Source organism: Symphodus melops (assembly GCF_947650265.1).
Source record: "Symphodus melops genome assembly, chromosome: 8".
Classification (NCBI taxonomy): domain Eukaryota; kingdom Metazoa; phylum Chordata; class Actinopteri; order Labriformes; family Labridae; genus Symphodus; species Symphodus melops.
This window is the reverse complement of record NC_136698.1, coordinates 25,961,542-25,974,834: the sequence shown is the minus strand read 5'-3', so window position 1 is coordinate 25,974,834 and position 13,293 is coordinate 25,961,542. Positions and strand designations below refer to the sequence as shown.

The 13,293-nt window shown below is 43.0% G+C and overlaps 1 protein-coding gene across 1 annotated transcript in view; it reads left to right on the top strand.

Moving 5' to 3' along the window:
- The first annotated feature begins 357 nt into the window (after positions 1-357).
- Positions 358-13,293, top strand: part of LOC306827939 (cyclin-dependent kinase-like 5) — a 44,043-nt gene continuing 31,107 nt past the window's right edge. The window contains 4 exon segments of the mRNA XM_079350066.1: positions 358-449; positions 3,262-3,411; positions 3,413-3,485; positions 6,119-6,153. Of these exon segments, the coding sequence (XP_079206192.1) occupies positions 3,301-3,411; positions 3,413-3,485; positions 6,119-6,153 (219 nt within the window). The 5' untranslated portion in view covers positions 358-449; positions 3,262-3,300.

Sequence of the window (13,293 nt, the reverse complement as noted above, 5' to 3'; positions counted from 1 at the left end):
TCATCATACAAAGTGCAGGGTGTGTGAGCTTGTGAATTATATAATTGAGAAATTAGAACAATAATATCCCACCTCGTACGAAACACCCTCAGACCGCAGCACAGTTTTTTTTAACCACCGTCCAACTCTCTGATTGGTGCAAACGGAGAAGGCGTTGAAATAAACAAGCGTTCCAATCGCTCTGATTGGTCGCCGCCACGTCGCTCAAACTGTTGCCTGGGTGATCGTGCTCGCAGCTTGTCAACCCGCACGATCCAGTTACTGTAGCTGCGTGCTGCAATGAAAATATCTCCGTTTGTGGGTGGATTTATGGGCCGAGGTCCCATCATTTTTTTACCAAACACCGACTGAGTGAGTACTTGATTTAATCAGTGTGCATGAATCCTCTTTCTATGGTGTGAATGTCTTCTGTTGGAGCTGACGAGGGGAGCAGCGTTTTCCAGCGTCAGGTTTGTTTTAAGCGAATTTGCGGTTTTGTGTGCATTTTTATTTTTCGGTGAAACAGGCAGAACTACCATGATTTCAACACAACTAAGCAGAGTCCAGGCTTAAAAACAAGCTGTTTATGTGAGTCAGCCTGGAACTAAGTTGAGCCTGAGTGTTGCTATATGTCAGACTTGTTGGATTTATTGTTGCTCTGCATTGAAAATGTGGGAGCTTGTTTCAATTTAATCTGTGGGCAGTGGTAGCTGACACACACACACACACACACACACACACACACACACGAGCGCGCGCGCACACACGCTCTTTAGATACAGTCCCTGTGAAAAGAGTCATTTCACAGCAACATTTCTATCGTGTATCTGTGAGTACATCTGCTGTTTTGGATGTGACAGAAGGAGCAACAGGACAGGTGAATGACAGGTGTTCCTCCTGAAGGCTGTGACTTTCTCACTGTGTGTGTGTGTTTCTGCAACATAAATGTAAGTGTTTGCTGTTTCTTGCGGCTCTAATTTCCTGCATGTCTTGTGAAGTTACCTGAATATGCACTGATGTAAGCTTATCCAACTGTTTTATGCCACTGTGTCTAAGTGTGGCGATAATGAATATCAGGCGTAGATTACAGTGATGATAGCACACTGAGGAAACGAGGTGGTGTAAATGTCCTGCATTTTCAGTTGCACAGATTAACTCCATTACCACGCATGAGTCATAGTTTTGTTGATAGAGCTGAAATATACGATCCACGGCAGTGCCCGGTGCATTCCTGATCATATTAGCCCTCTAGGTCTGGGCCTGGGAGAGCAGTTGGCTTAAAATCTGCTCTGAAAAACAATAGGCTGCATGCCACTGCATGGAGGAAGCACTCTGACGCACTCGTGTTTGAAAAGAACAGATGACCAAAGGCATTTTCTCTGCAGCCTTCAGTGTTTTTTAAGTTGAGGCTTGTATCATCCTCCCCCAGGTTACCTGAGCCGATGGTGTGTGGCTGAGTAAGATAAGGGAGTAAAAGACCACGCAGCGATGTTTAGTGTTCAGGGAGACGGAGTTTATTTTGGTGCCGAGGTTTTGCATACTGATGAGCAGCTCCTGTGCCCACAGCACCGTAGGAGACTGGGAGAGTGAGTAGGCTACACGAGTCCTTGAGCTTTTCCCAGAAAGGAGAGGATGAAATGGAGAGAGTGGTATCAGGAGTCTTATCTGATTCAATAAGAGGAGAGTGTGAGGATACCAGAGGAGGTTCTTCTTCATCGCATTAACAGATTCTGTGGTGCTGTTTCACTCTGCAGAACATACATTAACCTCCAGGCTTCAATTAAAGGTGTATTTGTCATTTCTATTTGTTTGCTTTTACTGACATTTTCTTAAAGAGCCCTTCACTGATTCTACACAAAAGTGTCTGTTTACCTGTCACTGAAAAGCAGCCAGGCCGAGAAAGTAGTTGTACTGTATAACGTCCTCTGGGGCTCTATGATGCTTTCTAGGATCTAAAGTTGACCTTCATGACGTCATGGAGGCTATCTGTGGATGTCATCCGGGTTATCCTGAGAGATAGGCGTGACACTTCAAATATTTGACAGATAACGTGCTATCAGCTGTTTTCAGCGAGTTCGACAGATAAGCGTATTTATCAGGAAGAAACACGGCTTTTAGAGGGATTACAAGCTGCTAACCAGATCTCTGCTTTTTGTTGTCCAAAGTGAAATTGTAGGCAGTCAGCTATGCAGTGACAGCGTGAGCGGAAATGGTGGCAGGACTGTTAAAAAAAAACAAAGCCTGAGTGACGTCTCGGTTACTGAAGGGAGCTTTAAAAAAAAAAAGCCCATGGGTGGAAGTCACCATGCTGGAAACGCTGTGTCCATCAAACTGTAGGCCAACGATAAACAGGAGCTGTTAAGAGATGTGCCTCTCTATGATGCGTGCTACATATGTTAAAGGCCCTGATTTCCTCATAATTATCATCCACCTGAAATATCTACTGGTTTGTTACATTTACAAAACAGATGTACTTTCACTTTGATTTCCCTCTCACTGCTTTTGCAAAGTTTAACTCATACTCTGCTCAGTTTTTCTAAACTTCCCCATTTCCGCTAATACCCTATTGGTCAATCAGTGTGAAATAATGCACTTAGAAAGGGTTTTTAAAAACATTTTCAATACTAATGTACTTCAAAACTTTCTGATATCATTGATTTATAATCTCCTTTTTTTGAATGATCAATACAATCAAAAGGCACCAGAGCTTTTAAAAACACCACACATCTGATCGGTCCTATGTTCAACCAAAAGCTGCAGTGAGACAAAAAGAGATGTTGAATGAATGTTTTTGCACTGAGCTGTGTGGAAAAGTTTTCCTTTCATATGAGCTCATGACAAAACAAGACTCGAGCAAAAACTGTGTGTCAGTTTGTTGCCATGGTATCGAAGCCTGTTTCTAAGTCGTTTGGTTTTTACTAGCATCACATCCTGGTTTCAGTTTAAAGGAACTCAGGACCTGAAACCCAGAGTGTTTCCCTCTTGCTTCTTTGATTGCAGCTCCTCTCTCTGACTCCTGCAGCTCCTCCAGCTGAATGGAAGTGCATTACTGAATCACTAAAGTGCCCCTTTAACTGGAGGACACAGAGCTGTGGAGTCTCATGTCATTGTTGTACTACTGTCTAACTCTTTAATAGTTCTCTCTGTTGAGCATTCATGCAATCAAACATCGGCTTGACTCGTCTCGTCCCTTTTTATTTTCAGCATTTTAACTTTTGCTCTTTTAAAGGGAAGTAGAATGTTTTAAAGTCAGACATGTTGTTTTGTGTTTTCGCTGTGCAGGTGATGGTGAGCCACTGAAGAAGGCATGCAGCGGACATTATGGCTCCGAGCCGACACACTCCCATCAGGAGCCGACAGCTGGCTGCCTCATGCCATCCTGTAGCCGGGCCCGCCCTCTGCCTGAGCTCCATGCATCTCACGCATCACACCTTTTGACTTCATGAAGATCCCTGACATCGGTGATGTGATGAATAAATTTGAAGTCCTTGGGATTGTGGGTGAAGGTGAGAGTGCTGCGTTTCTTCACGTCATGAAGCACATTTATTTTTTTCGTTTTTGTTTGTTTGCAGTCTGCAGCGGTGAGTCCAGTCGAGCCTCTGGCCTCAGCGGATGATGTGCGGTGAAACATGCACTCACGGGGCTTTTTAGTGAGCAATCATTTGATTGTTTGTATCCAATTTGTCTGTGGAGCAAGGCTGTTAAAAGCCCGATGTGCTGTTCATGACTGTGCAACTCAGTCGGGTCAAGGGCAATTTTTAAAATATTAATTCACGAGGAAGGATTTTAACATGGAAAAAAAAAACTGAGGCGAGGTGACCTCAATTTTTCTTTTTGTTGTGTTGTGAAAGGTGATTTTTCGGATTCATTGTCCTTGCTGTAAATATCAGCGGGGCCGGGTGGTTTCGAAGTGAAAATCCCCTCGACGTGCTCCTCACTGCCCCCCCCCACCTTCCCGAGCCTCTTGGTTGATCTAAAGTGGCAGAAGCCCTGAGGTGATGACGCCCACTTGTCCCAGTTTTTAACACCCATACTCCCACATCCAAGAAGTTTTATAATGTGCGTATAATGTGTCCCTAGAAGACACAGGGAAAGTTTGAGCTGCATTTTGAAGGGCCGAGTGGCCATGAGTTGTTCTGGAAGCAAGTCGGCACATTGAACTGTGAAGTTGTTGAAGGTTTTCTCTCTGCCCCCTGCACTCATTACGCAGTGTGCTCCACTCCATCCAGCATCATGGATTTTTCCTCAGTGATCTTGAGGTCAGTCAATTTTGCTAATCATTTAGCACTGAGTGCAGCCTGTCGACTCAATCCGGCTATTACAAATACACAGAGTCTTATGTAATTATATCGAGCTCCTTTCGTGAGGATGGAAACGAAGACTTGTGATGGTTTTTCTGTTTTTAACACATAAAATCACTTTGTTTGGGATCTTTAAGTCTCCTGTATTAGCATGGATTTGTCTCGTTGCACCGTCCCGCCAACAGCAGCTTTTTCATTTGGTGAAGATTTCAGAGTAAGCTTAGAAATATTCTTCTTGCCAAAAGTTGGTTTCAGTCCTCTTGACATTTATTAAAAATGATAACAAGCTCATCTTTTGATTTTCTTTCAGATAATTCAATCCACTGATGACAAAATACAGAAAATAATAAGACCTTCAGAAAACTGAGGATAAATGTAGCAAATTTAGAAGATTTTGAGACAACAACTACATGAAGGTCCTCGGCCAGTTTGTGTCTTATATATTCAGCGGCACAGAGAAAAGTAGAAGAAAGTTGAAAACGAAAGCTGACGGGCTGCAGCTCCTTGGATGGGATAAATATTCAATGTGCCGTGTGTTGGTTACCTAAGGTAGAGTTTCAAGAGCCTTGACAATGTTGTCATGTTTGAATCTAATGAATCTGAAACTGTTGATCAATTCTTTTAACAATCATCGACCGTGAAACAAAGAACCAATGCATCGGTGAAACACCACCGTTCTAGGACTCAACCTCGTGCAGGGTTACAACATGTTTGCAGGTTTCTGTCTCAGATTTGGTCTTTTAAGCCCCGTTTCCACACAGCAGTCCGGTACGGATCGGTACAGTTTGGTTCGATTAAGCCCGATCCCGTTTGCGTTTCCACAGCCACCCGTACCCTATTTGGTAGGCGGCTTGTAAGCCGGATGCCAATAGCCGCTATGTGAATAGTGTCATATGATAGCAGCTAAGTGCTAGCTTGCTAGCTAACCGCTAACTAATAAACTCAACAAAGGAGAAAAACGCCACACAAACAAAACCAATGCTGGAAAACATCCAGCAGTTCATCTCCTCTGTCACTGTCATGTGACTCTTTAATACAAGAACTCAATCCAGCTTTGTTTCAGAGAAGGCTGTGTGCGGCGAGGACAAATACACACGTAAACAATCAGCTGGTTTAAACACGGCGGAGTTTTGTTTGCTGACGTAACACGGGAAGCGAAGATTCTTTCACCCAATCAGCAGACTGCAGTGTTTAGCTCCACCTTTTCGGGTCGGCTCCACATTCTTGGCCCCCCAACGGAAGGGTCCCAAAAAGTGGGACGATACAGATCGGAATCTTTCCCGGGATTAGTCTATGGAAACGCCGTACCGATATAAACCGAGCTGGACCGCTCGGTGGAAACAGGGCTTTACTCTCCCTAAGCATGTCAGAGAGGCTGTTTTTCAATGCAAGTGTCCTCTTGTAGAGCCGACATGACTTCCTGTAGCTCTGATGAGCTTGCTGGAGGAGCACGGAGCAGTTTGTCATATGCCTGCTGCTCAGTCCATGAATTCCTCTTGAACCCTCGGGGGGATGTGTGTGTGTGACTGCCAGGGTCGATAACATCAGAACTACAGTAGTCTGCCAACACTTGTGTCCTACTTTCTGAGCCACCTGTCCTTTTAATGTGGGGGATGTTTTTCTTTAATTCATGTGAACATATGAGAAGCTTTGACAAAGAGGGTTCAAAGTCTGTTCCACTTGAACTTCAGCAAAATGTTGAAATAAAAGGAACTTCGCAGCTTCTGGACTTATGATCTAACTCTCTAAACTCTTTGTTCTGTCATGACTGTAGTTTGGAAAAGTATTCAAAAAGATGAGTCCTGGTCAGTTAAAAATATGGTTTGATTTTCTCCTAGGTGCCTATGGTGTTGTTTTGAAGTGCCGACACAAGGTAAGATCTTTTACATGTCATTATAACCACCTCACGTGTTAAACCATTTCATTCATCCATCCTTGTAAAAGAAAAAACTTCTTCACCTTTAGGGGAAAAAAACCCCTGAGAATTTGGAATGAGCTTAAAACTATGTATAAGAATAAAAGCAAAAAGCCAATTTAATCTGGTGATTTTGTTTTTTATCCTGTGTTCAACAGTTTTCCATGAACCAGCTACAAACCAACAATGCTGTCATTCAATTAGCACAGATTGACTTCTTTGACTGTGCCTTTAGGCATTGACACTTTTTCAAGAGCTTTGTCTCTTACTTTTAGAAACCTGTCATTGAGCCTAAACGTTGCTCCAGCTGGCGTGTTACTTCTTTAAAACACGCACAGTTCTTTTTTTAAATTTTTTTTTTTATAAAGTCCCACATTCATGGTCTTAAAGCCCAGAAAAAAAACCTCAGCAGTTCCAAATCTGGACTCATTTCCAACGAGAAATAGTTGTGTTCAATGTCTTGGACTCGAGTGTGTTTGAGAACATGATTGAACACTTTTTAAGATCAAATGAATGAGAAATAATGTGACCTGACCTGTCTCCATGTTGAGCTTGTTGTGTAGGTTTCGGTCTACTCATTGTGTACATACAGTATACACACGGATAGACAATGTGTTCTGTGTGTTTATCAGACTAAAGGGTGACTTGTTGACATTTGCTCAGAAGGCTGAGATTGACCTGCTGAAGCTCACGGATCTGTTTACGGTTCATGTGAGGTGACTGGATTTAACACACCTGGGTAATCCGCGTCCATTTACAGCTGTAGATTTACTGTAATGCTTTAAGTGGCTCCCATGGATGCCTTGATAATTAGTTGTAGTCTTTTGTCTCTGCTCGGATTAATCGCCGAAGAGGATCTGCTTTTAATAGCAACACATTTTGTCAAATTCAATTCTTCCTCTCCTCTGACACTTCTTTTTTTTCCACTCACGTAAACACAGCTGGAATGTGCCATTTAGCATGAAAGCAATTCATGTTTCAGACAAAAAGGATGAGAAGAAAAAAACGGCAGGGCTATGAAAAGCAGGCGACCCACACTGCAGTTCTAGCTTTGTCATCTCAGCCCATTTAAGGAAGAGGCTGCGCCACGATTTGACGACAATCCAGCATGAATAAGAGAGACTAACTGCCTCCTACTTACAGAGATCTGAAGCAAACAAAACACTTTCTGAGCCTTCCTCATCAAAATCCTTGATGCTTCAGCAGCATGCAATCTGCTGCCTTCATTACAATTTGTATTGCAGCGATGACCTCCCTCTGTGTCTCCATTAGCACGGGGTTTTCTGACGAAGACAGGTTAGCTGTAAGTGTCAGGAGTGAAAAGGACAGCAGTGCAAGACTCGATGTTGAGCGAGAGGAGAAAAGAAGAAGAAAAGTCAGGCTTTAAGCCGGAATCACAGCCTATAATTACTGCACTTGATTGTTCGGACTGATTGATCCCGGGCCCAGGCGCCTGCTAATGCCAGTGTTTCCATTTTGTACAAGAGAACTCCCATCAATAGACCTCAGTTTGGTCCACACAACAGACGGAGGCTGTTTCTTTGTCTGCGACACGTCGTCATTGTGCTACAAATCTGTCACCATCAGAGCAAATATTTATCATCCTGAACGAATGAGGACTTTGATTTAACACTTGATCCGAACATTTGATGTAAAAGCCACAGACGCATCAACTGCTCTGGTTGTGCGTGAGGATCAAAACGTGGATATTGTCCAATATACAATTAATAAATCATCAGTCTGGATCCAGTTTGGTTTGTTTCTCTGGTTTGGATGGAAAGTTGATGTCATGTTCTTCAGATGTGCAAAATGAGTGAGTGCTGCTGATGCACAGGACTTAATGTGTGAATGTGTTTTTAGATGTAGTATGTAGGATACTGTATTGTGTTTAGGTAGATGTTCGCTGTTTAGCATGAGTACAAGTCGTTGGGATGCACTGATGCATCAATTGAATATCAGTGATTGCCAATAAAGGCAATTTATGGAAAGTGATGAAAAAAAACCCACGTGCTCATATCCAAATGAGCTAAATTATAATTTAATGTATAGTATCAGTATCAGCACAGCCTTGAAAGATGTTTAATTTGAATCAACACATTGTGATTTGAATCCTCTGTGTGTCAACATTGGGATTAAATCTGTAGGTGACCAGCATGTACTGTAGGTTATAGAAGCCCCTGAAGTATGTAAGTGTAATTAAGAAGGGGCAGAAGGTGCTAATCTAAAGGGAAGAAAACAGTCAGTGTTTGGATCTCTGTGGGTCACCAGCTGGAAAAGACACGCTGAATGTTTTCTGAAAACTCAGCTTTATATGCACTTCTGAAAACACAGTAGCGTTGGCAGCTTGTGGTTGCTACGATACAGAATATCCACGGAGGTAAAGATGTCGTTGCTCGTTAGATCACCTGGTGTGGAGGCAGTAGGCTGAAGCAACAGACCTGTACAGTAGGTATGTGGGATCTGTACATGTTGTTCAGTGTCTGCAGGTGGCATGTAGGATGTGAAGGTCGAGGAGCTTGCCCTGCCCCTCCCCCACTGTGATTGACACATCATCATTTACAGTGTCGCTGTCGAGTGCACTGTTTTCCCCAAAGTTGAGCGTTTTAGCTGTGCGATGGTCAAAAGGGAGCAGAAGCTCGGAGGCTCGTCTTGCTGCTGCCAGAAGCAGCGTCTGGATTCAAAAGGAAGACTGGCTTCTTGGACAAAAGGTCTGCTGAGGTGTTACAGATTTTTATTTTAATATAAAAAAAAAGTTTAGATAAAGTCATAAAATGTAAAAGTATAAAGTCGTTTCTGATGAACAAAAAGTTGAATCATCCACTTTCGTTCATTGAATTTGGTTTCGACACGCTTTAAAGTCGCAGCATCACACCTAACAGCATGCGACGCACGCGTGAGCTACAAAATCAGCTTGATTAAATCGTTTCCTGTTTGACTGTCCCAACAGCCTGCGAGCTGCACGGCACAAAACGACACCATGCAACACACCGCCGGTTATTATTCCCATTCCTGTGATTCGCTGAGACATGGAAGAGGAGCGAGGAGGGAGACGGCTCTACGAGGCCCCGCAGGTGTCTAACGGGACAAACGTGTCTTTTCTCACTGCACAAAGCCTGTGAGCTTGTTTTAGGTTAGGTTTGAGTGGAGGTGACGCTGTGATTTAATAATCATGTGCGATTAAGACGCTGTGCTGTGACCTGTGTTAACACAGGAGGAAACATTTATTTTTGATTTGATTTGACTCAACGTCTCGTCAATACAAAGTGCCACACCTGTCCACCTTCAATACAAAAGCACCGCATCATGTATTGTTTGCAAAGAAAACACTAAAATTCACAGTGCTATGCTAGGAAGTACCATGCTGCACAATGTGATGCGATATCTAACATGTGCACGCTGTAAGGAAACGGCGTCAGACAGCGGAAAAGTTTGCAACTCCTCCGACTCCGATGAGTTCAAAACATGACAAATAATCAGATGTTGTTTTGTTGGTGTTTCCAGCTGTGTCCCTCAGAGGCAGAAGATGCACCACATACTTCAGCTCTGAATCACTGTAAGGTGGAAATGTCAGCGAGTTCCCTGTTTAATGGTAAAATAACATAAAGATGATCAGCGTTGTCTGGAATAACCTCTGAGCTGGATTGTTACTTACTTTACTGAATCCGGTTCACAGTAGTCGTAGTTGACCCTCCTTCTGATTGGAGAACGGAGAACAAAAGTGATCATTACGAGTTCTGTTTTGCGATGTATTTACCATGCTGTTTAAAGCTCGCTGTGTTTTCATTGCTCGACTTTGGAATATCTTTTTTTTAATTAGCTTATTCTGTTTTTTTGTTTTTAATTATTTGTCAGGCATATAACAAAGGAGTAACAATCCCCAGGAAGTCTGGCATTTTGCTCAATACGTGGGCTTGTTGTGTGTGTGTGTGTGTGTGTGTGTGTTTGAGATTCTATGATATATGCAGCTCTGATGGGATGTGTGTTGGTAAGTTTTCCTGCTGGACGTGTGAGAGCACTGAGGGATGAGTTCTCTGGATGCAGATCAATGTGGAGCCGTGCCATCTGGAAATATCGTATTGTTACTGTGAATGGACTGACATGTTTTTTCAAGGGCTAACTCGCAGCTCCATGCTGCATAATTATTTGTGCGTACATGCAGACGTGGGCGCACAGATGAACACACACACCACGCATCGGCACACACACACACACACACACACACACACACACACACACACACACACACACACACACACACACACACACACACACACACATGCCGACACTTACAAAGCAGAACAATACACAAGCTTATCGAGGGGTTTGGTGCTGCTGTGACTGAATGCACTGACCAGAGAAAATGGCTGTCTGCATGTAAGGAGTGCAACTGAGTCCCAGCTGCTCGGGCTTTCAGAACGTACTGATCACCCAGAGACACGCCCCTCAAATTTAGTTCATACAGTGCGTGTATTTAACAGGAATAATTAGATCCAAGAAAGATCCGGGGACAGATATAGAACGGATGTAATGTGCAGAGAGTGTATTCACTGACGCCACTGGAAAGTAGTGTGTGTGTGTGTGTGTGTGCACCCTGCACATGCTCGATATATAAAGGGGGTCTTCGACCTTTCGTCATCCGAGAGCGACTTTGACAAAATGAAAGTGGCTTAAAGCTACTTGCGTCGCATAGCGTGCATTTATTTACACAACACACATCAGCAGAGTTAAGCTGTTTGTACATGTTTGAAAAAGCTAAAATCATAAATTCACATCAATTTCCAAGAAAACATTACGACTTTAAACTTGTTTGTTTTTTTATGGGCCAAATACATGAATGGTGGGAAATGGTGCATTTACTGTCATCAGATTTTTCTTTTCTTTTCTTACACAGTCAGTAAACCTCCATGTGAGCTAGCTGTTGGAGAGCCCTGCTCTGTAACGTAGCGACACAGGAGTCAGCTTGGTACGCTGTGACGTGGTACAGCTCCGTGTGACTCTGTGAAGTCCTGCTTGTTTTTAGGATTAGTTCAGTTCAGTGTTTATCTTTCTTTCTCGAGTGGTCAGAAGGGGTCTCATCATCTGAAGAATAAGCCCACCGTGTTTTAAAAACAGCCTTAACATTGCAATAATGCAGATTCATGTCTTTTCTACGCGCCTCAGGGGAAACGTTAAGGGCTTCAAGCTGCTTGTTTTTCTGCAGATCCAGACGTCCAATGACTGAATCTGAGTTGGCGTTTGATGTGACGAAGACCTTAAAAAAACACTCGATTTACTCCTGTTGGCTGTAAATCTGAAGTGTCCTCTGGGGGGGGGGGGGACATGTTGAGGTGGACATTTTCACACAGATTACTGCAGCTGACACTCCTGCACGCTATGAGAAATTACACGATACGACATGCGATCACACTGTTCAATATGTCTGACATTAGCCATTAAAAAGTGTCTATGTCTACCTGCTGGTCTTCATGTTTTACACATTACCTGGGTCTCTCTTCAATCCAAAGAAAATCCCCCCAAAAGATTAATTTTTTTCTTAAAACTCTGAATGAAAGGTTATCTGATGGTTCGCTTTAGTTTCATGTGACTTCCTCAACATGGTGTCAAAAAAAAAAAATCAACATTATACTCAGGTCTTCAACCCAGTGGTGTAATGAGTGCATGCAGAGCTTGACTATATTCAAACACTTTATTTCATATTATTATCAGTCGATGTTTTCTTTCTTGTCGTTTTGTCTCTGATTTGGAGGATTTATTATTTGAGCTTATAGTGAAATATCCTCACAGCTGTTTGAGTGATGATCCTTCTGATTCATGATCCTTAAACACCACCATAAGACTTTTCTAAAGTTCACATCTTGATCAGTGCTTTTAATGCTTATTTAAGTTTTCAACATATTTACAAGGCAGTCATCAGTACTGGCACCTTTACAGTGGTACAAAGCTACACATGATGATCAGAGATGAGGCCGTTTGGACAACATCTACAGAACCTCGTTAATGAAAATATCGACATGGACTGATAAGAAATGAGCGCTTTACTTCGTTATTCTACATCTAAAAGTGAATCAAACCCCGCAGGACGAAGTCACGCTTGTGCCTTTTCATTCACCGTGCTGACAACATGCTGCTGCTGCTGCTGCTGCTGCTGCTGCTGCGCTTTTCTTTGTCAGTTCACTTTGTTGACCACATCCAGCTCTCTGCCCGCTCCAGTTTGACCCCGAGGTTTCTGACACGGTACAAGGAGCGTTTGCTCACTGTAGATTACAGAGCAGGTTAACATAGCACGGCTCTTATCTTACACACTAAACAGGTGTGTGTGTATGTGTGTTGAAACTGGAGGTGTGTGTGTGCCGATTTCTTTTGATTTGATTTCTCTATTTAGAAGGGACAACGCACATTCATTTGAGAACAGCAACAAAGTCACGCATGTAAATGTGCCAGATTTAGCCACGCAGGCTAGTTTTCATCTGCAGCCCCCTGATACAATTCAATCTTTACATTTACATGTCAATGACTTCAAAGCATATTTACCCAAAACGTGATGCAGTTATAATCTGACGCAGAGTTTTATTTGGATGATCGATTCTGCAGAAGTAATGGAAAAAAGAAAGTTTCAAAGGATTGGTATAAAGTTGATTTAAGGGTGTGATTGTTGAGTCCTTGTATGTGTTTGTCCTCCTCCTTGACTCTTGGACCTGAAGCACTTTGTATTTAGTTTGAAACTTTACCCTGAAGGGAGTCAAACACAAAAAGGCGTCTCTTCCAGCAGCTAATCTAAATCCTGGATTAGGCTTGTACACAGCCGTAGGCGGCTCATTAACACTGAATGGCTGTATGGGAAACGCAGAGGAGAGAGAGAGAGAGGTAAACATAGCTGTGGCGAGTGTTTATTTAAGCGTGGAACACCTCTCAGGAATGCACACTACACACAGCGACACCCTGAATGGGCTTATCATCCTGTGAACGCGTTTACCCCGCCGCTCTGACGGCACTCGGGTAAAACATTGACAGCGTCCGGCCTCTGCTCAGGCAGCCCGCTACATGACTCAGATTAGACCGTTTGAAGCAATTATCTTTAATATGTGGAAATCAATCGCT